This window comes from Ambystoma mexicanum, chromosome 4q (assembly GCF_040938575.1).
Source record: "Ambystoma mexicanum isolate Mex_15411 chromosome 4q, UKY_AmexF1_1, whole genome shotgun sequence".
Lineage (NCBI taxonomy): Eukaryota > Metazoa > Chordata > Amphibia > Caudata > Ambystomatidae > Ambystoma > Ambystoma mexicanum.
In genome coordinates this window covers 898,447,078-898,473,504 of record NC_090928.1, presented here as the reverse complement: position 1 = coordinate 898,473,504, position 26,427 = coordinate 898,447,078, and the positions used below count along the sequence as shown (strand labels likewise).

At 47.1% G+C, this 26,427-nt stretch overlaps 1 protein-coding gene across 1 annotated transcript in view; it reads left to right on the top strand.

The window, feature by feature from the left end:
• The window catches only part of PLEKHH2 (pleckstrin homology, MyTH4 and FERM domain containing H2), a 1,974,292-nt gene that overhangs the window by 563,816 nt on the left and 1,384,049 nt on the right, over nucleotides 1-26,427 (top strand). The window contains exon 6 of the mRNA XM_069608462.1: nucleotides 1,842-2,027. Within this exon, the coding sequence (XP_069464563.1) occupies nucleotides 1,842-2,027 (186 nt within the window). The remainder of the gene's footprint in view (nucleotides 1-1,841; nucleotides 2,028-26,427) is intronic.

Genomic DNA, 26,427 nt, shown 5'->3' with positions numbered 1-26,427 from the left:
CGCATTGTAACAGATGGAACTCTTTCCTAAAGATAACGCATCCAGCAAGTTAGGACTACTCGCATTGCCGTTTGCATTCAAAACTTGGGTATTATTAATTTGGTACCCCGGCTAGTACCGCGACTTTTTTAATACGCAATAACTGCCATCATATGCTAAACGGGTTTGCACGCTTTACGCTGCATATTTAAATACGTTTCATGGCCTTACTTATAGGAAATTGGGATTTGTTTTAGACAGTGACAAGCATACTTAATTAGTGTTTACAGTCATGGTGACAGGAAATCGGTATGTCAGCTCGGAGAGAGACATTGTAAGCCATACACCAATATATATGGTATTCATGCCTTTTTGTATAGGTGGGATTGAGCCCAAGAATTTAAGTTAATCGTTAAGACAAGAACAATATATATTGTGTGAACCTCAACGCTATAAAGGGGTAAGATGCGACGTATGTAATCTTCTGTTAAACACAATGATGGTAATCACACTAAATAACAGTGGTAATAACTATAAGCAGCACATAAAATTAGATGCAGCCTAATCCCCATCCCTCCACCTACCGCTCTGACGTAGTGGCATATATTTACAATCTGGTTCACTAAAACGCACAAGGTGAAATGTGTTTTGCAACACAGGGTATGTGGATAAAACACAAATAAGGTCACAATTATTCTTTGAAAATCGACATGGATTTCATATATGCGTTTCAAAATGTTGTTTTTTATGTTTTCTTTTTCTTGGTGAATCAAATTAGCCCGAATTTGAAAAAGGCACAGTCTATACGCCGAAACACGTGTCATCCAAGAGGAGCAGAAAATACAAATCCAAGAGGGGTAGAAAACACAAAATAAAAATAGACTATTGAATACAATGAATTTGGAATTTTTATTCATAGTAAAAGGATATATACGATAACAATATATCTTGGCGCAGGCACACCTGCAATTTCTCTTTGAGCTGTCAAAAGGTCCACGCTGTCAAAGGTGTCAAAGTTTCCGCTAGAAAGGATCACATATCTGACCAGAGACGACAGGTCCACTGGCTTCCCGTTAAACAGAGAATCATTTTCAAAATCTTCTCCCTCACCCACAAATGCCTCCATGATCTGGCACCCCTACCTTGCCCAGCGCGTAGCCATGCCTACATCTGCTAGGCCATCCAGACTACCCTATACCAACATGATCGCCAAGCCCAAAACACGCAGAGTGCGTGCAGGGGGCTCCAGCTTCCCAGCCATTGCTGCCACCCAGTGGAACGCCCTACCCTCGCATATCAGGGGAATCGACTCCCACCTAGCGTTCTGTAAAGCCATCAAAACAAGACTATTTGCCTGAACTGTTAACTGCTAATTCCTAGCTCTTACTTTGTACACTACTGTAACCAAACATGAACACCCCAACTGTACTTTGTAACTTAGCACATACGATGTAACCAAGTAACCGCATGTCTTAATTGTAATCCTGCTTACTTGTAAAAAGCGCCACAATGCCTTTGGGCTGTAGTGCCCTCCACAAATGTAAAAAATAAAAATAAAAGACAATTTCTGCAGTGCGCTTTTTAAAGAAAAAAGGTCTCCCCCTTGTGTAGACAAGAGCCTGACTTGCTAGACCCTGATCTTTAGCACACAGTGTGAAGAATTTTTGTAAGTTTGGGTCAAACTGTGGTGAAGAACATACTCAAAGTTTAGGGTTTCACATAAAAGCAGGTGGGGAATCCCTTACAGTTTGCATATCTCTTTTGATCAGATTACACAACGCCTGCATTATACATATTGTATCATGAGTTAGTGTTGATTATTTACTTTACCTTTTTAATATGCTTGTAATATTATTTTACAGAAGTTCAGGGTAAAAAGAACTCTGCCCCATTGACACAAAAACCTGGTGAAGGTCAGCGTCTCAGCAGTTTAACATTTGGCTGCTTCCTAAATAGAGCGAAAAGCCCTCAGCAAGTTATGCCAATGGAAGGAAGCAACAAGTCATCCACTAAAGAAACAGAATTCTGTGATGGACACACGACAATAGGTACTCTGTGAATAATGCATTCTATATTTGATAAAACATTTTTTACAAACAGTGAGGTTATCATGGTGCTGCATGTATCAGTTGTTTTCTCGTTTCAGGCAGCAGAACATGTCTGAAGTACCAGGATGCTAGGTCTGAGTAGTGTCATGTCCAGACACAGAAATGAGTTTAAACAGTCTTCATATAGAACACAAAAGAAGCTAGATCTCCTCCGAAATGTATGCAGCTCAAAGTCCATCATATTGATTCTTCCTAGGGCTATTGATGTTATGTGAACAAAAGTTCATAAGGATTTTGGGGAGCTCCCCAGCACTCCATTTCTTTATGGCTTGATTCTCGCAGAGGCCCTCTTGGTCACCTCTTCGGATGTAGTTGGGAGGTTAGCGCCACCAGTCCCTGGAGCCGTGACTGTTTCTCGGTCACGCGATGCAGGAGTAGCTGTAGCTTGACATCTATAGGCGGGGCCAGCCAGCCCAGTCTAGGTACTCCTGTTTTCGTACAGTGCAGTTCAAGGGCCTTATTTCTTTCTGATGTCTACCCTCTGCCTTGATTCTCTCACTCTTAACTGCTCCTGGCCCTGCTCGTCGTCCGGCTATGTGCTTGTTTCTCCTCCATGCTTTGGCCAATATCTGTCCTCTCATTCTTTTCTATTCTAACTAGTTCTAACCTCCGTAATCTTCTCCCTCTACTCCTGGTTTCCAGTTGTCTATGTATAATCCTCTCCAGCCACTACCTGCTGTTTTATTCCTTTTGTTCTCAGCTGTGCTCTCTTCTCCCCCTCTCATCTTCAATCTCTGCCAGTCCTTCCCTGTCTATTTCACTCCCCTGATCCTTGTATCTCTCTTTCCCAATTTATTTAATGTATTTATATTTGTATGCAAAGTCGGGCCAGATATGGTGAAATATGCAAAATATAATTCACATTAAATAAGATCCTAACTGCCGAATGAAGAATAAATTGGAATGGTAAAAGAGCATATTTAGGTAACCCAACAGTTTATTTGAGATAATACCAAAGTAAAAGATGACAGATTTTCTTAATATTAAAAAGTAGAAAATGACAAGTTTTGGTCACTAATAAGACTTAATTCTGTAAATTAAGTGTTGAATCAGAGACAGGTCCTAGATTACGAGCAGAAGAAGAAAATTCCAAAGTAACAGGTGGAAATAAAATGAAGCTCGGGCATACAATATTTGAAGTAGCTGGAAAAACAAGATCTCTGTTTTTTTTTTTAGGATTAAGTCATAAAAAATAAGATGCCATCCAAGTTTCAACAGCCGAGAGGGTTGTTGATGTAAAGAATCAGACAAAGTCGGAAATTTACTGAAAATTGGTGTATCATCAGCATAAAAATGTGTTTCAAGACCAAATGGCTGAATGAGAGATGTAAGTGAAATAGTATAAAGTGTGAAAAGTAAAGCTCCAAGCACAGAACCTTGGAGAACACCATAGGACAGACACTGAGATATAGATCTTTCCAAGAGACAGAAAAAGAACAATGCAAAAGATATATAGAAAACCAGGCAAGAGCAATACCAGTTGTCACACGTGAAGAAAGATAAGAAATAAGTGTTGGGTGGTTCACAGTATCAAAGGCAGGTGACCGGTCTAAAAGGACTAAAATAGATGATAACTTGGAGTGACGAACTTGTAGAATAGAATTTCATATCGTCAGTAGTGCTGTCTCAATAGAGTGACCAGCCCGAAAACCTGATTGAAACAGAGATAGTAACCCATTAGACGTTAGATAATTAGATATCTGAGAATAAAACACATCTTTCAAGTAATTTGGTAAGATATAGGAGTAGAGCTATTGGATGAAAGTCAACCGAACAAACAGCTATCTAAATTAGATTTGTATAGCAATGTAATAACAGTAGCCTGTTTGAAGTTCGATGGGAAACAACCAGATTGAAGAGATAAATTAAAGAAAATCACAAGGTGCGGTACAAAGAAAGGAAAAACAGATTTAACCAAGGAAGAGAAGGCAAAGGGTCAGAAGGTGCAGCTGCAGAATTAGACTGAGAACTGACTGATGTAACAGTGAAGGAACAATTAGTGGTGGAGTAAGAAGACATGGACGACTTGTCCAATCTAAAAGAGCAACAAATATTTTCTATTTTAGAAATAAAATAATGGCAATTCTAACTCAAATTGTGCGCCTCTTGTGCTCCAAGTGCCCACACTGCCTCCTCTCTTGCTGCCCTTATGTCCCCCGTCCACCCCTACCGTGGGGTTGAGCTAAGGATTTTTGGGTGTGAACTTGTATTTACTTGGACGATGCACTTGTTTGCTGCCATCTTGGAACAGTCCTGCACATCCCTCTGCATACGCGTGGACTGGTGCTGCCATGAAAGCAGTTTGGGTCTGAATCCTTCTGGTGGGTGAGCACTTGTGAAATTTGGTTTGTCCGCAGAGGGAAATGTAAATTATATTTTCCTTTCTGCTAAACGAGGCATGCTGGTCACAAGTGGAATTACCATATTTTGGGTTCCTTTGTGTCAGGGACTCAGGGACATCGTGGCACAGGGTCCTGACTTGCATTGTCCTTTGGGGTTTCTGGTGCATAGTTAAATTGTTCTTTGTAAGTGACTATCCCCTGCTTGGGAATGGGGATGGCTAGGTCATCTTCTGCATACCTTCTCAAGGCCCATCATCCACTTGCTCGGTAAGGTGTGTGAGAAACCTGAAGGTGTCTCCCTGACTAGTCTCTGGGGATCTGGCATCCAGGTGGCCTGGACACAGCCATCGCTATTGGATCCAGTTCCTGGGGGTGGACCAGTGCGGGAGGATCACCTGGATGGGGGGTCCTCAGGGATTGGAAGTGGGACACCGACGGGTGAGATGCAGTATCCCCTTTTTTAGAACACCTTTTTCCCCATTCTACCGCATATGGTACTCAGAAACTGTATCCCCACCCCTTTTCCGACACAAACACTTTTTTACACCACGAAAGACAACGGACTAACACCAGAGACGTTTACCTGACATGTCCCAACACAAGGCTTAACAACAATAGAAAACAAGCACATCGTTTTTTGGAAAAATCAATTTCAAAGTTTATAATAATTATTCATTATTCAGAGCTCCAAAGGCTCCCTGGTGATTAATGAAGGTAAAGGGTGCGGGGGAGAGTGAAATGACTCTGGTATCAAAAGTCAAGAAAATGATAAGGTAAATGAAGTACCCATAGTCCATGGGCACTCCCGTACTGGCAATAACTTCCAGTCAAAATTAATTCAAAAGTTAGTTAGTTCAATACTTGATATTTTACCGTTAATGAATAAATTAGATAAAAAATTTGAGAAAAATAGTAATGGTTTAATTCCATTTGATCCCGGATTATATGTATTATTGTTATACATATACCTCATACCATATTCTTAATGCATTAATAAGTATAATAATTCAAATAATGTTTTACAATCAACTTCAAAACACAAAAATTACAAAGACTCAATAAAAAAGTACAATTTCATTTGTATTATAATGCATAGTAGTCGTGCATTAGTCTTCCTTTTGTAGAAATGGTTCCATATTCCAACCTCACTCTGTTAGTTATCATAATCTCATGTCCCCATGTGAGGTAATGGTTACTTATATTCAAGTGTATTAATAATTTAGGTGTTACTGGATGGAATGTCCCCTGCAATGCAATTAATGCAAATGAAACTCAGTTACTGATAAAGATATCTTAACTTATTAATTAATGAATGTGGATAAATTGTTTCATTATATTACTTGGATCAGGTATTCTGGTGCTCTGCGCAGGTAGGGAGATTCCACTTTCATATGTCAGTAGCCATATTTAATTTGTGTATGGTGAAACATCCAAAGTGAGTTCATTGCCCTGTAATGCAGGTATGAGTGTGTCCGTGCCTTATTTTATCACTCTCCATATTACAAGATCTTAGAATGCCAAGCCGTGAAATATTCTTAGTCATCAAAGACTCGTGGTTAATCACTCACTATGAACACGAAATGCATGCTATGCAATTGCCATATGATTTTGTTTGTAATAGTAAAAATCGTTCATAATGCTAACCTCTAGGGTGTTTTCAGGTAAAGGGCAGTGTGTATTCTTTATCCTGCGCCTCGATTAGTATGTATTCTTAACGCTGCAAATGCGATCATAGTGGACTCCTTTCGTTTTCATCTCTACGAGAACGTGTGCATTAATACCTGGCTATGGGTGAATCGTGAGTTCATTCAAATTACTTACATTTTTTCGAACGTTCACATTTCTCACAAGTGCTTTTCTTCGCCGACGCTGTGACCAACAAACACTTGTTGCTAAGCAACAGCATTATATACACACAGCGTGCTGATCCAACGAACGTAATAACGCTCTGTGATCAGACTGATGAGAATTATATTGTGCTAAAAGTTTTATTGACTCCAGTGCTTTCTAAAGAAAGAGGAAGCCCATTTGACTTAGTGTTACTGACTCCAGCGCTTTCTAAAGCTCAAAGCTAAAGTCCCAATACAAGGGTCAGTCAATTGATAATAATCACCCACACCTGATGTCCCTTTCCTTTCCCCACAGGGATAAAAGGTGGAGCACGAAAGCACACGATGAACAAGGCAGACAGCATGATGCATCCGCTATTCCAGGACGGCAGTTTAAGAGGAGGAGAAAGGCGGCGAGAACCGAAGGGGTGACAGGGAGAGAAGTTGCCTTGCCCTTTTCGACCCAGACCTGTGAAGCCTCTGTGAAAGGAATCAAAGGACCGCAAACAATAGCCGGTGTGTGCTGTAGCAGATGTCAACAGTACACAGAGCCCTCCTACACTGATAACCAGGACAGGACGGGGAGAGACGCTTGCAACCATGGTACCGGCCTTGACTCCAGAGACAGGAAAAGCAAAGCAGTTCCTCACAGCCTGTGAGTTGGAGGGAGAACTGAAAAGAAACTGAACTGTGTTGAGCAAAGGTTGCAAATAGCAAACTAAGGGGAATCAAAAAATGGTTAATACAGCAGGAGAATGGTCAGCTGCAGAGGGGTCTGGCGCCACGTGGGTGCTCACTCGAAAACTCTGGCTGATCCCCCTTTTGTTGAAACTACCAATACCAGAAGGCCCTACGAGAGCTGCAAGTAAAAGGTCAAAGTGGTCATACAGAGGTCGAGTAAAACCCCCTGTACAGTCGCAAATCTTTGAACCGCAAACAAGTGGAAAGCTAAGTGAAATAAATCCCGAATTGTGATAAAGCAACAAGAACTGTATAACTGGCAAACGTGAATCCGGCTGAGGGATGCATGCAGAACAGGGTGATGCATGATGCCCCAATAAACATTGTGTTGACACAAGTGAACCCGACGAATGGAGGTCCACAGTGCCTTGATTAAAAAGACATTGAGACTTGTGAATGCAACAGGTGAACTCTTTACATAAAAGCCATAGTGAACCCGACGGAGGGAGGCTAACATTCGAGAAGGGTCTGAGCTTGGAAGAGGGGTAGCCACGGGTGAAAGGTTATCACCCAACGTACATACGGAAAGGAGATTTTGTTGTTTTGTTATTTTGAACACATCAGGTCCTCGGAGGCAAGATACTTTTTTTATAAAAAACACTTAACCACCGAAGATCCTGATACCAGAGAACCGAACTGTAGCCTTGTGCTGGGAAAGCCACAGTGTGTGCTGTGCTCAGGAGTACCGCCTTGTCCCGTGCTCAAAACATGGGGAAGTGGGACCCCTGGCTATATCATCCTGACTTATCATTTGTGAACACTTCTTTCTTTTCTAGTGAACATTATCCCACACTCTTTTTGTATTTAGCTGTAAGTATTGGCAAAAGTTTATTTTTTTAGTATATGCCCTTTTATCTGACAAGACACCGCTAGGACTAATTTATTATTATTTGATGGTCGTAGCTTGCTCCCATCTTAGATTTAGGTTTAGATTAGGCGTTTTTCTAACCCACCTATACAGTTTTATAAACATCCCTGAACTGTGGTCAGTTGTGTCTGTCTTTACTGTTGCCACCATGAGTTGCTTACGTATGGTGTCGGGTGTGGCATGTGACTCAATTGAAACTGATTGGGGAACACTACAATTTCAAAAACTTAGTCAGAGAGCTTCTAACCCTTCCATCACCACCAAGGAATCCATAGGGTTTGATATCTAGAACAGTAGGGAAGCTATTATCCTCCCTGGGAATAAAGGAATGATTCCTACAGACTTGGTTTTGATACCTCCTCTGGGATGCTACATAAGACTGGCCCCAAAATCTGGCCTAGAATGGAAGTTCGGCATAGGCGTCTTAGCAGGCGTTATTGATCCCAACTTCCGGGGAGATGTGAAGGTTCTCTTACAGAATCATGGTGAGCTCCCTTTTGAGGTACGTCATGAAGATCAAATAGCCCAGGGAATTTTGGAAAGAGCTCTATTTCCACAGTCTAAAGAAAGTGAACCAGATAAAACAGAAAGAGGTAACTTAGGCTTTGGGGAAGCTGATAAATCTCTTTACATCAATAAAGGAAGGGAGAAGAGCCTTACATCTATCCCGACAGAGCCTTTGGCCAGCAAAATGACCCAGCTCTTGCTGAAGCTTTTATACAAGCAATTCCGGAAGGACAAGGCTTAGAAAAGGGAAGACCCTTTTTCTTCTTAAAACAAGAATTGCTGTATTGAAGAGAGGCATCTACAGAATGTTTAGTAAAACACAGTTGTCAATACTCAACAGCCACCGAAAGATTGTGCTGGAGATTGCGCATACCCATCTTACCGGGGGGGCATTTAGGACAATCTAAAACAGAGGCTCATAGAGTGGGAAGTTTTACTGGCCAGGTATCCATGCCAATATCAAGATCTTCATCGAGACGTGCAAAATATGTGAAAAGTTCAGCACGCACATCCCATTACCTGTCCCTCTGAATCCGTTGCTGATCATAAGTCCCCTTTTCAAAAATCGGATGGACATAATTGGACCTCTAGAGACATCCAGACTAGGTAATAAATATGTCCTTGTGATTGTGGATTATGCAACCCGATATCCCGAAGCATTCCCAATGCAAAATAATACCACACAGCAGATCCTTAAACACCTTCTACCGTATATCTCCTGGGTCAGCTTTCTCAAGGAAATACTAACAGCCCAGGGTTAGAATTTTATGAGTAAGTTTATTGCAGAAGTCAAAGAGCTACTCCACATTACCACCTTGCGAACTTCTGTGTACCATCCCCAAACCTATTGCTTGGTGGAAAGATTCAATACAATTCTGAAGCTAATTTTGCGAAAATTGGTAGATAAAGACGTGAAAGACTTGGACCGAATAATCTTGTGGGCACTATTTTCAGTAAATAAAAAAATAATATTAAGAATGCCGAACCCCAGAAACTTTATTGGAATGACGAGGATTAGATATGTTTTAACACCTTGTAACAGACTCTGTGCCAGAACACAATCATGAAGGTAGTCGACTTTGCTTAAGAGTTTGTATTACAGACGGATACCTCCCTTACAGGGCTAGTAGCAGTGCTAACCCAGGTTTGTGACGGATTGGAACATCCCATATTTTTTGCTAGTCGCAAGCTGATCCCACGTGAAAAAAATTACTCTGTGTTGAAACTAGAAGCCCTGGCCATCAAGTGGGTCATCATCCATCTTCGATACTACATATTAAGACGAAAGTTCACTCTCGTTACAGATCACTCACCCCTAGTTTGGATTAGCCAACGCAAAGACTCCAACCCTCGGGTCATGCAATGGTTTGTAGACCTACAATCACTGTGAAACAAATGTGGCTACATCGCCTGGAGGAAGGGTATATGAGAAACCTGAAGGTGTCTCTCTGACTAGTCCCCTGGGATCTGTCATCCAGGTGGCCAGGACACGCCCATCGCTATTGGGTCCAGTAAGTGCCTTTAGAATAATACCAATCCATGTGTCGTTATTGTTGCCTAGCACTACATCAGAATACCAATAATTTTCATTCTTCTTATTGGGTCTTGAGGTTATCCTTTGCCTTGATTGCATTCAAACAAACTTTGCCTTTGTACTTTGCCTTGACTGCATTCAAACAAACTGAGTGTATTTTCTGCATCAGCAATCTCGTACCATTAAATAACTTGTTGGCACGCTTCGCTTATCGGAATGCCCCGGGGTCCCCAGTTGCTTTGGGTAGAGTCAGCGTTTACTTCCAGGGCCTATTTATGCTTCTCATGCCTCTGCAGTCTGGGTTCTTCATGCGCTTTCCAGTTTGGAGTGTGCGGACGTTCTTCCAGCGTCCTGCATGGCTTTGCGGTCACCCGCCAGATTTCCTCTTCGGCCTGGGTTGGTAAACGCGGTCTCGTTGAGCGGCCCAAACTTCAGGAGCTCCTGCGCAGCTCCCAGCTTCTCCATGGCCCTTCTTGTACACACACAGTGTTTCTCCTCTTGTCCTGGCGGCCTTCTCAGTTTTGCCAGCCTTGTCAGCATGCCTCATGTTTGTGAGCATCAGCATGGGTGTCAACGTCTCCTTCTGCACTGCTCGCACTACTCATAGTGCATTTGCCATCTTTAAATGTCCTGCACACTGAAGACTTGGAAAAACAACTAGTCTGCATGTTGTACTTCAAGGTCTTGTCACTTACCTTACCCAGGTGGTTATGGGAGTTGGAGTCCATGGTTATCTTTGGACTTTTGTCTTAGATGTTTTTCTCATGCATTTCACATGAAGGCACATCAGAAAAAGGTGTTATGTGTTGAGGTGTGGGTGTTTGGGTCAAAGGTGGGTCCCTGAATTGAATGACAATAGTCCATTGAGAACTTGGGTATTAGAGTGTCTTCTTCATGGGAAATACTGTGACTTATCCAATGAAATCATAACATCTCTCCGGTAGTTGCCACCTACCATGTGATCCTCCCTCATATAACCACCCCCAGGATCAGGTAGCGGCTGCCATGCCCTGGCCACATGGGAGAAGGTCACTGGCGGGGAATCCACAATGACTCCATTAGATTCATTGCATACCCTCTCACTAATGCTGCTAGTTCTCTCAGCACCTATTGGAAAATGGGAAAAGAAGTCCACATTATCCTTTTTCTTTCCTGTGCTCCACGGTAAAACAATAGGGCTGTAAATCTAGGAACCAGCACATGACTCCTGAATTAGTATCTTTGCAGAGGCTCATCCATGTTAATGGGGCATGGTCATTGACAAGTTTGAATTTCCTGCCTGTCAGATAGTATTTAAGACAGGTTATGGCCCACTTAATGGCCGAGGCTTCCAGTTCAAGAGTTGCATCGTTTTTCTCTTTCTTCTTGTATAGAGTATGGGATGCTCTATTCCGTCATGATCTTGTGAAACAACTGCAGCTAGGCCAATATGTGAAGCGTATGTTTGTAGGATGAATTCTCGGTTGAAATCAGCCAACTTCAACACAGGCTCACTACACAAAATGTGTTTGATTCACACAATTGATCTTTGTTACGCCATTTAACTTTCTGGGGCTCAGCATTTTTCAGTTTATCAGTAAGAGGAGATGTTATGGATGAAAAATTAGGGACAATACGTTTGTAATATCCTACTAAACCCAAAAAGGCTCTAAGATCTTACTGTTTTTGGAGTGGGGGTCTCTTTAACCGCTCTGAGGGCTGAACCAGCCAGTTTCCTATGAAAAACCCAAGATACTTGACTGCTGATCTAGCTAAATGGCATTTCTTTGGGTTTGCTGTGAGCCCCGCTTTTCTTAGGGCCCTGGTTACCAAATACAGGTGCTAAACATGCTCCTTCCAAGACTTACTGTGGATGATGATATCATCAATGCATGCTCCACAGAAAGAGATATCTCACTGGAGGATTTGATCCATTAACCTTTGAAAGGTAGCTGGTACCCCATGCAAGCCAAAAATAAATATTTTGAATTGGAAACACCTAATGGGAGTAGAAAAAGCTGTTTTTGTCTATCTGATGGATTAATGGGGACTTGCCAGTACCCCTTCATTAGATCAGCCGTGGAGAGGTAAATGGCGGACCCAAATCGATCAATAAGATCATCAGTTCTGGGCATGGGGTAGCTATCAAATTGGGATACTGCGTTTACATTCCTGAAGTCAATGCAGAACCTCCACAATTGATCTGGTTTAGCGACTAACATGATTTGGGATGACCATGGGCTTTGAGAGGGCTTGATAATATCAGCCCTTAACATATTTTCGAATTCCTCTTCAATTATGCTTTTTCTAGTCTCAGATATCCAATATGGCTTCAGATATACGACTTTGCCTGGGGTGGGGGTACAGATGTAATGATATATTCCGTTTACTCTCCCAGGTTCCACTCTGAAAACATCAGCTAACTGTTCTAAAAGGTCCATTAGGTCCTGCTTTTGATTCTGAGCCAAGTCGGAAGGGAATCCAAGTATTTGTGCTGGCTTCATCAGATAACAAGCTGGTTAATACCACGGAAGTGTCTTCAATGGGAGTTTGTTTCCATTCCTTGAGAAGATTCACTTGATAAAATGGAGTCTTCATTTTTCTGTCTGGTTGCGAGACTCAATAATCATGAGGCGCTTTCTGTTCTATTATCTCGTAAGGACTATGCCACCTAGAGATCATTCTGTTTTCAGAACAGGGGAGGAGAGCTACGACTTTCTGTCCAACAGGAAAGAATGTTAATACAGCTTTTCTATCATGATAGCCCTTCTGATGTTCCTACGTCTTAATCATGTTAGTCTGCACTATGGATCTAACTGCCGTCATGTGCTCCTTTAGTCTCTGAGCAGTTTGGGATAGTGGTAAAGTAACTTTCTCTTGTTCCTCCCAAGTTTCACGCAACATGTCTAAGACATCTTGTGTTCTCTCCCATATAAAGGTTCAAATGAGGCTAATCCCATTGAGGATTGTGGTGTTTTTCTAATGGCGGAAAAGGGCAAATGGTGTCATAACATCCAAATTCTTTCCATCGACTTCAACCAGTTTTTTACAAAGTCTTGTTGAATCGTTGAACTAAACCATCAGTGTGAGGGTGGTATATAGAAGTATGCAAAAGTTTTAATCTGAAGAATTTCCTTTTTCTCTGACATGAGTTTACTGATAAAGGTAGAGCCTTGGTCTGTTAAGCTCTCCTTTGGAAAACCAACTCTTGAAAAAAAAAGACAAAAATTGAATTAAATGCTTGAGAATCTGTTGTCATGTTGTTCCTTAAAAGAAAGGTTTCAGGGTAATGTGTTGCATAGTCTAATATCACCAGTATGTATCGGTTTCCCAACTTTGATGGTTCTAGGGGTCCAACTATATCCATACCTATGCGTGAAAAGGGTATGTCTATGATGGGTAAGGGCTGCAAGGGAGCTGGAGGGGGCATAGGGAGCAAGTGACCACAAGGTGTTTTACATCTGCGGATATCCCGGGAACTGGTTTAGGATCAGTGCCTTGGTTTTGGCTGTCCCTAGATGTCCTCCTGTCAGGTGGGAATGGGTGATCTCCAGCACTATTTTCTCATGGCTTTTGGGAACCATAACATGGCACCTATGGATACCATCAGGCCCCCTATATAACAGCCTGGTCTTCAAGGAAAAAAATTGTACACCCTTCTTCCTTCCTAATACCTGAAGAAGAGGCTCTGCAAGCAAGAGATCGTCCTTTTAAAAAAAAATAACTTTATTTATTGGGTGCTTGACCTTACAACAAAAATGTAAATTAGTGGCAGAGCAGTAGCGAGCTTCTGTCATGAATCACTGATTCCGCCCCTTCTGGCCAACATGGTCCCTTAAACACTATTGTATTGCATCCATTGTACACCCAATATGGCCGACACTGCGGGTAAACACACGGTCTAGTCTCCCAGTAAGGCCTGTTGCTTCCTTGAAAACAGACACGCCCCCGCTGCTCGGCGCGTCTCAACATAAGCCTGTCCGTGCTGTTTGTACCGGCAAGTTGCTACTCTGACATCCATCCATTGTCCACTTTCCCTGTCCTTTGGCTTCCTTGCGGTTAGCCTCCCCTTCCTTCCCAGTGTGCTGTTCTGTGAGGCTCCTCGCTATCTCTGTTTTGGAGCTGTGCAAGTTTCTTTTATAACTTCCTGGATTCATAGCCTTCCCTCCTGGATTGTTACCCGGTCTTTCCTGGAATCCGTTTTGGAATACTGAACGCTCCGTGCCTTTGTATCCTTCCTCGGCAGGAGCTCAAACTCACATCTATACGTTACCTGCCTGCATACTGGCGACGGAGGACACACACCCCTTCCTATACAAATCCCGAACTTCTAGGAAGAAGGAGAAATCTGTGAACACAAGAAAGAAGATGTCAAGAATCAAACAGATGAGCCAAGAGTCCGAGGACTCAGAGTTTGACAGCTTCTCACAGTTAATCTACATTCTTTTTTTTAACTTTGTTTATTTTAAATCAAGGCAGGATGGTAAATATACAAATCATGACATATCACAAGCAATGCGTATTCAGGTACTTCGATCCCCAGTCCTCATTTCCCCCATCAGGCTTCCTCCCTCCCACCTCCCTTCGGCCTCCCCCCCCCTCATGTTTGGAGGCGGAATTTTCTTTCTGGGTTGTCCAGTCCGCCCCTTAATGTCTGTGTCTTCTCCAGGGTCCTCTTGGTGTTTCAAGATCCATCGGGCCCTGGTCGGTTTGTAGGTCTGGGCGGGGAAACGGCGGTCGTATTCCAGCACTGGGCTCCAAACATTCTGAAAGCGGTGGAGCGTTCCCACCTGTGCTGCCGTGACCTTCTCCGCGATCAGGATGTCCCAGAGTTTAGTCCACCATTGGGCTATGTGAGGTCCTTCTGGGGATTTCCAGGCCCTGGCCAACACCGTTTTCCCCGCCAGAAGGCAGTGTGTCAATAGTTTAGACTTGGTCCCGGAGCGTGGGTAGATCGCGGGGATCGGGGCTCCCAGCAAGACTGGTTCAGGTTCCAGAGGAATCGCCGTTCCCGTAATTTGTGCGATGGTCTCTAGGCATGTCCTCCAGAACTGTCGTATCTTTGGGGAAGCCCACCACATACGGAAGAAAGAGCCTGGGTGACCACATCCCCTCCAGCAGGCATGATCCACATGTGGGTTCATGTGGTGAAGTCGAAGGGGCGGGTAATACCACCGGAGGAGCACCTTGTACTCACATTCCCTATTGGTAACGCAGGTGGAGGAGGTATGTGTTCTGGTCCAGATGTCCACCCAGGTTTGGTCCTCGACCGGATGGCCCAGGTCCGCCTCCCATTGAGCCATGCAGCGGGTCTTTGTGGACAGGAAGTCCCTTAAGAACCGCCTATATAGGGTGGATACCCTGCCCCGAGTTGGAAGGTTCCCCAGTGTCAGCTCCAGGGCAGTGGGCGGGCGAGTTGCTGCCTGCCGAGTTTGGGGGTTGCGAGCACCAGTGGCGTAGCTGGATATAGGTGAATCTGTCCCTTTCCTGGAGTTGGAACATCTCCTTGCATTGGGCGAAGGTGTGGGGTGTCCCTCCTATATATAGCTGGTCTATGGTCTCCAGCCCGCCCTTTATTCAGTCCTCTGGGCACTCCCTTCTGCTTTAGAGCCCAGGAGCTAAGGGTGTGTTTAGTTGATAGGAGGAGGTCTCCCCAGTGTGTTCTAAGGGGGGGCGGAATGTGTGGCAGAAATCGCAAGGGTAAAGGTGTTTGTGATTGTTCCAGCTCTACCCACCTGGGGCGGTTTGTTATGGTCTGCCATGCCTGAAACTGTGCTAGTTGTGCTGCCACACTATAGGCCCTCAAGTCCGGGACCCCCAGACCTCCTAGCTTGGAGCCCCCCAGCATCGTTTTGAGAGGGATTCTCGCTCTCTTACCTTTCCAGAGGAATTTCAGCATTTTCCTTTGGATGTCCTTGAGGGTTGGTGTGGGGATCGCTACTGGGAGGGAGGCGCAGGCGTATAGGAACCTCGGCAGTAGGTTCATCTTGCATGCTGTGATGCGCCCCAGCAGTGACATCTCTTGGGTCTCCCATCGTTTCAAGTCGCCTTCCAGTTCTTTCAGTAGCCGGGGGAAGTTGGCTTTGTATGTGTCTCATGGGTTAGCCGGGATGTGGACCCCTAGGTAGGGGATGGCCTTCTTCACCCATGTCATCGGGCACATCGTCGTCAGTGGCTCCCGTTCTGCTGGAGTGAGCCCGATGCCAATGGCCGAGGATTTGTCAAAGTTTATAGTGAAGCCAGAGACTTCACCATAGGTGGTAAGTTCTCGTATTGCCTGTTTCAATGATGATTGGGCTTCTGAGATCGTGAGTAGGACATCGTCCGCGTATAGGGCGATTTTATGTTGGTTGGGGCCGACCTGCAGCCCTTTAATTTGATCGTTTCCCCTAATCCTTTGGGCCAAAGGCTCCATGGTGAGAGCGAAGAGTAAGGGTGATAGCGGGCAGCCCTGCCGGGTTCCGCATGATAGGGGGATCGGAGCTGAGCTGTGTCCATTAATTCTTAGACTCGTACTTGGGCACTTATAGTTAGCCAGCACCACTGTCTGAAAAGTTGACCCGAAGCCGAAGGCCTCTAGGGTAAGTTTCATAAAGGGCCAATCTACTCAATCAAATGCCTTGGCTGCGTCCAGAGCCACTAAGACCGGTTTTTGGGAGTTCCGGGAGGCGAGGTCCACCAGGTTCAGGGTTCTCCGTATGTTGTCTCCCGCTGATCGATGGAGGATGAAGCCTGCTTGGTCGGGATGAATGATCTTCGGGAGAACGCGATTCAGGCGGTTTGCCAGGATTTTTGAATATATATTTGCATCAATGTTTAAGAGTGCTATCGGTCTGTAAGAGGATAGACTCCTTGGGTCCTTTCCTGGTTTGGGCAGGAGGATGGTGGTTGATTCCTGCATCGATGGGGTGACCGCGCCTGTGTCTCTGAAGGAGTTGAACAGGGTCAACAGATGGGGGATCAGTTGTGGCCTGAAAAGTTTAAAGAATCTGGTCGAAAAGCCGTCCGGGCCTGGGGCTCGTGTTTTAAGCGACTTGATGGCCTCCTCGACCTCCTCCCCCGTGATGGGATCCTCCAATTCGTCTCTCGTTGTGTTGGCGAGACGGGGCTCCGCTGCCTTCTGTAGATATTCCACCTGTTGCGGTCGGTTCCGAGGGGTTGCCTTCATGATTTGGGTCAGGTAGTCTGTCGCGAGCTGTTGTTTTTCGGGCTCCGAGAATCGGGTGACCCCCTCAGGATCATGCAGACCTGCAATCGTGTTGACGTGTCTCCGTTTGTTTAGTTTGGCCACCAGGAACCTGTTTGCCTTGTTGCCCTTTGCGTAATATGATTGTTTGGCTTTTGCCATCATTAGGGCGGTTTGTTCCGCGTAGTGGGCTTCAAGCTTTTTCCTCGCTGTTCGCATGATCCGTTGCGTCTTAGGGGACCAGCCTTTTTCTTTGTGGATTGCCTCAGCCTCTCTTAGCTCGTCCTCTAAAGCTATTCGGGTCTGGCGTCTGTTCCGGTGGTAGGCCACTCCCTGAGCGATGAGGGAGCCCCTGATTACTGCCTTCATGGCGTCCCAGTTATTTGCCAGTGAGGTGTCCGAGGCTGGGTTTTCGTCAAAGAAGTTTTTAATTCCTGTCGCGATCTTGTCTCTCGTAGCCATGTCATTGAGAATCGGGTCATATAGAGACCATTTGCGTGGGTTATTGAGATTGGGGTCCTGAACCCGGAGTTCCAAGAACACTGGAGCGTGGTCGGACATGGCTCTCGTGACGATGAAGACCTCTTTGACTGAGGGGAAGGTGTGCGGGGAGATCAGGAATAAGTCAGGCTGAGTGCTTGGGCAAAATCGCTTGGAGTCGGGGGGTGTGACCGGTCTTTAGTGGGGTCGGGAACCCCGTTGAAGTCCCCGCCGACAATTGTTTGGCCCTCCACAAAACTAGCGAGGGTCATGCCCAAGGAGTCGTAGAAGAGTGATTGTCCCGTGTTAGGGGCATATACCGAGATGAGGGTGTATAGGTCTCCCAACAGGAGGCATTTGACTGCTGTGTATCGGCCTTCCGGGCATGTTTTTGTTTCCAGGATTTGTGGGTTCAAGTCTTTTCTAAAGAGAATCGCCGTGCCCCCCTTTTTGCTTGGGCCGGAGGCAAAAAATTGAAGCGGGAATGATCGAGAACGAAGCCGGGTCACGTCCGCCGGCAGCAAGTGGGTCTCTTGGAGCATAGCTATCGCAGAGTTTTCGTCCTTGAGCTTTAATAAAATTGCCTTTCGTTTGTTAGGGGAGTTCAGTCCGTTAACATTTAGGGAGAGGATTCGCAGAACCTGGTGGTCCAGAGGTGTCCCATTCTCTATCTATTGAGTTGGGGGGGGAGTCCGGGTCGATGGTTTAGCTGCCATGTTTGTCATGAGATCTTGTAGTACCATCCTGCACTTGAGGTTTTAACGCGGGGCCCCAACGGGGGGCCGCAACTTTAACTGGTGGGTAGACCGACATTGTAGGTACGGGCCTACCCTTGGCCAACTGGGCCGGTTGTCCCATCGTGTATCAAGTACTGTGGGTTTCCAAGGAACGAAAGTTGGAAAGTGTCCTTGGAGTGGGTATGAACCGTGGGTATGGTCCGCCGTCTCCGCCCTCGAAGCTCGTCAGATTAAGCGTTATGTGGTGGATTCAAATTCAGGCCGGGTCAGAGGAGACCAGGGAGAGATGCAGTTGGAACCTGGAGGTGCGGGGGGCGCCATTGTTCATCTCTTTTTGTTGATCCGCTGGGTTGATGACCATGGCGTGCGTTTAGGTTTCGGGGAGGAAAGCGGCCCGGAGTCCTCAGCTCCCTCCGGGGTTGGTGTGGAGAGTTCCTGGGGTGAAGATGGATGCATGATCCTCTCCGCCTCCTCCAAGTGACTGATCCGGCGTAGGGTGCCTTTGTATGTGAATTGTAGAGCCGCTGGAAACAGCCATCTGTAGCGGACTTGCTGCTCCTGAAGGAACAGTGCCAGGGGTCGGAGTGCTCTTCTTTTCTGGAGGTGAGTGGTGAGAGGTCCTGATATATTTGGAGTGGCGTGCTCTGAAATGTAATTTCCTCCCCTTGGCGGCTGATCGCCGAAATCGCTTCCTTGGTTGTAAAGAAGTGGACCCTCGTAATGACATCTGGGGGCGGTCAGAGACAGCCCCACGACGCGGGCGAAGTCTGTGGGTGCGATCTAGCAAGAGCTGAGATTTATCCAGGTCTGGGAGGAGGGCCTCAAAGAAGCGTCCCACGTAGTCCGCTAGCTTGTTGTCGGGGACGGTGGTTGGGACCCCCCGAATGCGGAGATTATTGCGGCGTGCCCTATTTTCAAGGTCCTCATGTTTAAACTCCAGGATCTCGCATTTCTGATGCAGGGAGTCAATGGCTCTTCGCATTTCCCCTAGAGTGGTGGCGTGGTCCCGCGAGTGGTCTTCGATTTCTCCGAGCCTCTGTTCGGCCTCCGTGACCCTTTGGTCCATCTGTTCGATTTTGGTGGTGAGTTCTGATAGGCATGAGCGGAACTCCGACTTGATGTCCGCCATGAAGGCTATCAGGTCCCCTTTGGTAGCGAGGGCTCCCCCGTCCTCTTGTTGTTTCTGTGGAGTGAGTTTGGGAGGCTCTTGCTTCTTGCTTTTATCTAGCGTAGTGAGCATGGTGGAGATATCTGCGCCCTTGCCAACCTTCGTTTGCTAGACATGATGATCGTGTTTGGTGGTCTTGGCTGGAAGGGTTGCGGCGAGGCCAAAGCTGTGTGCCAGCCGCCTAGGAGAGTTCAAGCATGGGAGTGCGAGTGAGATGTTGCAGTAGGTGTGATTCCGCAGTAGACTGGGTCGCTAGCTGGATGGGTGGGCCGGGGCGCCCCAGGAAGCACTGAGTGGTGCGTGAAGGGAGGGCCCGCGAGGTCGGGCCTCTCTGGGTGGCTCTCGGGGCTTATCTCGTGGCCTCTGTGTTTCCCCTGTCGACCTGGCCGAGTGCAGCCCCCGATGAAGTTCTCACATGTTCACTGGGCAACCCCGGCACGATCTGGCTGGATCCGTGTTGGCGGGTCCGTCTGCTGCTCCTCTTCGGTCCCCCTGAAGCCTGTCGCTTATCAGGTTCGCAGTATGTTGTTGAGTTCCGGCGCGGCCGCTATCTTGGTTTCTTCGAATGGTGACGGGGGAGCGGTTCGGTCGCTAAGTTCTAGCAGAACGCTCCAGCGTTCGGAGGTCATTGTAAGCCAGGTTGTGCCTCATCGGTTCCGATCGCCGTAGATGGCATTGGCGACTTGGATACTCGGTCAGAACCGCTTGAATTTGGCGGCGGCGGCGGACATCCCACGGGCAGCCTCAAGGGAGCGACCACATCGATGGCGCTCCCAAGCCACGCCCCAGTTAATCTACATTCTTAAACGTGCCATGGACAAAGTGAGATATTGCATAGATAGATTCAATAGCAGTGTATATCACAGTCTGGCAGGGAGGATAAGGTGGAGTGAGGGGGTTGCAAGAATCAGGCAAGCAATAGCATCCCAATTACTAGCCACTATGAGTCACGCTGTATTACGTAAGGGGGGCCATCGGTCCTTGGGCCTGGTTCACAGGCTGGAACACAGCCCAACGCTCCCCCATATCTGATGCCTATGTGACAGCACATAGCCACTGCCACCACCCTTGGGCAGGTGGGACGCAGCCACTGAAGTAGTAAACAACGAATAGCTAACAGCATTCAGAGGCTAGCAAGTTTATGTAGGCGTCTGCTCAGGCCAACAAATTGATGAAACGGACAGTTCTGTGGGCTGGTTTCAATGGAAGAGTTTAACATTTCTGACCTGACATTACAAACCCCACACCAATACTCTTTTAACTCGGGCAGCTCCAAAGCATATGGAAGTATCTTGCACCATCAACATGACATCTAGGAAAGAATGAGGAATGTGTGTGTGAGATAAAGTGCATTCTGGCCGGGGTGTAGTGGTACCTATGTAGCACTTTGAACTGTATAAGCCGGAAACGTGAGTTAAGGGACACTATACGAGTATGCAGTCACATGGTTTCCCAAGTGACAACGGTAATGTTCATGTCTAGGTCCCGAGCCCAGGCCTCGCAGAGTTTACATAAGAGTTTATTGCTGCGGTTCTGCAGCAGGCTGTACAGGTTGGCCAACCCACCCTGCACTGACGTTCCTCCCATGATAAGTTCTAGGAGTGATTCGTCGGGCGGCTGAAGCAGAAACGTGGACTATGTTTTTTTAACCACTGCATATTGTAACCACCTTGGCGTCGCAACTAGGTTTTCCATATCGTACAAGTCACCAATGGCAATGTGGCAACGTACCCATCCGCTGCCCACTGTTGCACCGCCGCCCTGCTCTTTTTAGGATGGAGTGGGGAAAATTTCCATAGCGGCAATTTCCAGTGATACGGTTCGGGATTATCCACCATTTTCCATATCTTGCCCCAGGACAGCACGGTCGCAAATACTGGGTCATTAACACTGGGGTCTGACCAATGCAGCGGCAGCACCAGTGAACAGACATCACGGGCATTAGCCGCATGTCGCTCTATCTTCAGATGAGGGTGCAGTTATTCTACATCGAACCAATACAGTGCATAATGTATCTGGGCTGCTATCCAGTACTTTTCAAAATCTGCCAAACCCCCCTGCGCATATGGTCTTGACAGGGTCTCCCATTTTAATCGAACTGCACCCGAGTGCCATATGAGACTGTTGATAGCTGTACTCTTACGTCCCATTCCGTCCCCCTTCCTCCATACTGTATGGGCATCCCCTCCTAGGGACGGGAGACAGAACCTTTTTTCACCAGAAAAACCTTCTTACCCTTTAAATTTAGAGGCACGTGGGGGTGCGGGGCCCAGGAGCATACTCTACTCTGACTCTGCCCACCGGCGCCACTCCTCAGTCCCCTTTTCCGCATCGACAGGAATGGGCTGATTTCACTAGTGCTCCTGGGTTTGGGCTAGCCGTGTAATTCCACGTGCTCTTCCCCAGATTCTTCTCTTATCTTTTTGTCTTTATTTGTCATCTAGGTACTTGGTCCTCCGGGCGTCAGGCTCCTCCCCGGCGCATGTCGACTTCAGTGGGTTTCAGGAGGTGTCCAGCCTGCGAGGGACTCTTTCCCACGTCTGACCCCATGCTCTTTGCCTCCGCTGCCTTGGCCCTGACCAGGGCTGGAAAGGTTGCACCGTGTGCGACTCTCTGAATCCTTGCGCACTGAAGAACAGGCTAGCTAGGTGGAAAGAACTCTTCGAAGCGTCGCCTCCATAGGACTTGAAGAAGTTTTTCTAGCAGAGTTCGAGGCCCAAGGGAGGGCTGTTATTTTCCATCGCACCCCGTAAGGGCGACTTTTTCCTGAGGAAACGCCCCAGCAGGAGGAACCTCTTGGGTTCTGATACCAGCACACGCACCGAGGATAACCCAGCTACCGGTCTTAAGGCTGAGGGGTCTTCGGACCCTACCAGTATCGGTGCTGAGGGACCGCAAGGTTCTTCTACCGGTTCTACACCCGAGGGGGTACGCCCTAGTACCGGCTTCATGTCCGAGGGGTTACCTGCACGCAGCACTACTAGTCACAATGCCAAGAGCGATACGCCTTCCAGGCTTAGACCTGAGGTGCGGGATTGGCCTCATGTTCCAACACCAAGAGTCTTGGTCGAGGCTGTGTCCGGAGGGCCATGCACCACGACTCTGGCACGTGGCACGCAGCCCAACAAAATGGCCGCTGCGCCAGACAACATGGCCGCTCGTCCAAAGCCACTCCTAGGAACAGAGCTGGCGGGTGAACGAGTTTCAAAGTGGGACTGGTGTCAACCAGATATGTGGCCTACAATGTATCCATCAATAGCGCAGGGCAGGTTCCCCATGCAACCCAGATTGAGTGTGCCCCGGCCCCGGCCCCAGCAGCCGCAGCCACTCCGTCAGTATCGCCTGCCTCCTCTTCAGCCTCCGAGGATAGGTTCTTCGAAAGGTTTTTGGGGCTGATGCCAACCCCCCAGATGGGGGCCAACCCAAGGGATGCAGTCAGGGACTAGCTCCCTCCGGTCACTCCACCAGTGCCTATAGTCATTCCTCCCATGGCTGTGGCACCACGGGCCCCAGCGCAGACCCCGCTGCCGGCTCCTTCAAACCCGCCCCCAGTGCAGTCGGTTCCGAGCCAACCTATGCAGCAGCCTCCGGCTCACACACCGCCGCCCACGGCACCCAGCACCCCTCCTCCCGCGGCAGAACAGCCGGCCACCCAAGCAGACACAGTCGAGGAGGAGGACCCGGACACGCCGTCTTCAGCGAAGGCCTTTCACAACAGGCTTGCCGGTTTGGCAGAATATCTGGGCCTTCCTCATCCCGCGGTAGAGCAGCCCAAGGAGGGCGTCTTGGCAGAGGTCCTCTCCCTAAGACCCCTACCATGACGGGTGTCCCGATGCAGAAGGATGTCATCGCTCTGGACAGAAATGGTTGGCTCAAGCCACACTCGGCCCAGCCTGTCAATCGGCGCCTCGATGCCAAGTATAGACAGATGAAGGGGGATATACTCTTGCTATCAACGCACCCCGAGCCGCACCCATCAGTGATCGCTGCGGCATCACGCTACTCTAAGCCTCAGTTGTCCTCAACCACCTCGTCCTCAGCGCTGCTAGGCAGGGAGGAGAAGATCTTGGAGGCGTACAGGAAAAAGCTGTACTTCAACGCCTCCCTGCACCTGTGTCAAGCCAACGCGGATGCCATGCTTGCAGCGGCTAACTAGAGGTTGTGGCGGGAAATATCGGACTTCCATCCGGAACTCATGGCGCAGAGGCAGGCACACTTTAAGGCGGGTCTAGGAGAAGCCAAGATGGTAGCTCATGACATCATGGTGTCCACAGTGGCCCACATCGACACCTCTTGCCGGGCCATCTGCATCGCCACGGACATGAGAAGGACGGCCTGGCTTTGGGCTACGAAGTTCAACCCTGACGTCCAGGAGCGCATATTATTGGACCTTCCTTTCGGGGGTAGTGACCTCTTCCACTCTACCAATGTCGAGGAATTGGATAAGAAGAAGAACAGCTCGCAAACCGCAGAGTCTTCATCTATTCTTACGAAAGCCGCGCTCAAGGTGTACACCCAGTCGCATCAACGCCCCGATAAAGGGCAGGCGTTTGGCGGGTTCCGAGAATTCCAGGAATGGAGGTCGAGACAACCTGACTGCTCGCTGAGTCAGCACCGGCGCAAGCAACAAAAAGGGGGGCACAAGGGCTGTTAGGGAGAATTCTCATTTATGGCTAATTTCCCTTACCTAATGAGTCCCTCAGCAGCTTTGCTGGATTTCTGGGGTTTATTTTTTTCACCTGGTAAGAGTGTGAGCCTTTTTCCCACTCTTACAGTGTATTATTTTATGTGTGTTGTACTTTTTGTGCTCATGGGCTATGGAGTGACACCAACTCCCTAGGCATAATCTTTTTACTTGTGTGTCACACAGCACCTTTAGTGCAGTGACACAGGGATATCTTTAAGACTTCCCTTGTAAACTCCATTTCTGGGGATGACTACTGTCCCCCAGAAACAGGTAAAGTCACCATTGGCTTTACTAGTCTTTTAAAATACAGATCCAGTACAAACCATCTTTCAATGGAGTACTGGAGGGGAATATCCTTCCCCTGTCTTTCTGTAACTCAAGGGGCACTTTGTGTCCCCCTTCCCTACTCGACATGGCTGGTGGCAGTGGTAACTATCATTTTTACCCGGATTCCCGTGTTAATGTTCTGACTGTGGTGACAGACTCGAACATAAAACCTGCTACCCCATATCATTTGTTTTGTGGGTCTTAGCGTGGTTTTTTGCCATTTTGTGTTGGAAAGGTCTTTCTTGTTGTTTGCTTTTTGCGCCAAACCAGGTTTGGTTTCTCTTTTCGCCGTCCTTTGGCGGGCTTCTGCGCAGAGGCCCTCCTTTCGCTGTCTGGGTGTCTAGGTGGGCTGAAGGTGAGGGAGGGGTTTAGTAACCCCCTGCACAGGGTCTCCTTGGAGACCCAAGTCGCACTCTGTGTTGATTGGCTGAGGTGGTTGTTTGGGCCGGACAACCCCCCCCTGCTGTGTGATTGGCAGCCAGGCTGTGTGAATGGGGGATTTTGGAATAAAAGGCGGGACTCTTGGGCTGGAAGTCAGTCGCCACTGGAACGACAAGAACCGAAGAGAAGCGGAGAAGAAGACTGCTGCTACAACTCCTGGATCCCGGTAAAGCCCTGCTGCAGTCCTGAGCTATCTACCCTTCAACGACCGAGAAGATCCAGTCCGGAATCTTCTTCCCTTGAGCCTGGTGGGATCAACCAGCTCACCTTCAACAGCCAGAGAATCCTCTTCTGGGTCAAAATTGCTGCACAGTGTTGTAGTGGTCCGGATAGCCATCAGAAGAGCCCTCTCCTGTTTTTAAGGAGCGCACCTTTTATTCATCGTTGCTTTGCTGCTGCTGGCTTCATCCCTGGGTAGTGCAGATTGCTCCAGACGTCGTCCTTCTTGTCCCCACGACTGAAGCTTCAGGAACCGTGAGTCTGCAGGAACTACCAGGAACAACTGCTGTAGCACCAGCTTTCTTCATCCGAATAAGGTACTGTGTCCATTTGGTCGTTCTCTCCGTCCGACCTTGAGGAATCGGGGTGAACCCTTTTCCTTTCTGAAGGCTTGTCCTTTCTTCCTCCCGTCTTGTAACTTTTGCTTCCCTTTGGCAATATCCAGTACTCCTGGCAAACTTTAATCCTGAGCTATTCTAACCGTGTGATCCTCGACAACAGAGCCCCTGCTCCACTTGACACTGGCACAGGCCTATTGACTTTTATCTGCCTCCTAGAAGATGTCCTCTGAATCTATTGCCTTGACAAAAGTATTGCCTATGATTTTTATCTACTATTCCCTTGTTTTTAATTCTATGTGCTAAGTGTGTTTGACTTCAGATGTATTTCTTCTCGCGGGTACGCCTTATTTTCGTAAGACCGAACTGTCATTACTGTGATCGCGATCACGTATTAACCCACGGTAGCGTCTTTGTTTCGAAAAACCGGTCTGTCAAATTCTAATGTACTTACTTTGAATTGACCTGAACAAGAGGAATTGATTGCGTGTAGTATATTTAGTAGAGTGTGTTTTTATTTAATAGAAGTGTTTTGTGAACTGATGGTTTAAAAATAAATGTACTTGTATTTTTTTAACGAGAAACCTTGAGTCCGTGTTTGTTGAGTCACAGTAATTGTAGTCCTGTGTGTAATCTCTATTACTGCTCATTTGCTCTTGAGATAAGTCAGGCTTCTCAGCCATCGCTACCACTTTACTGTGTAGTACAGGCGGTGTCCAGTCAAATGGTCGACAGTGATTTGGTCGACAGACAATTGGTCGACTGAATTTGGTCGAATGCCAAATGGTCGAATTATTATTTTTTTTTATATATATATGTTTTGTGGGTTTTCGTGTGGGGAAAAAAATAAAAAAGAAAAAAAAGGGGGCTTGGGGGGGGACCCCCCCCAAAAAAAAAAAAATGGGTAAAAAAAAAAATTCGACCATTTGGCATTCGACCAAATGGTGTAGACCAAAT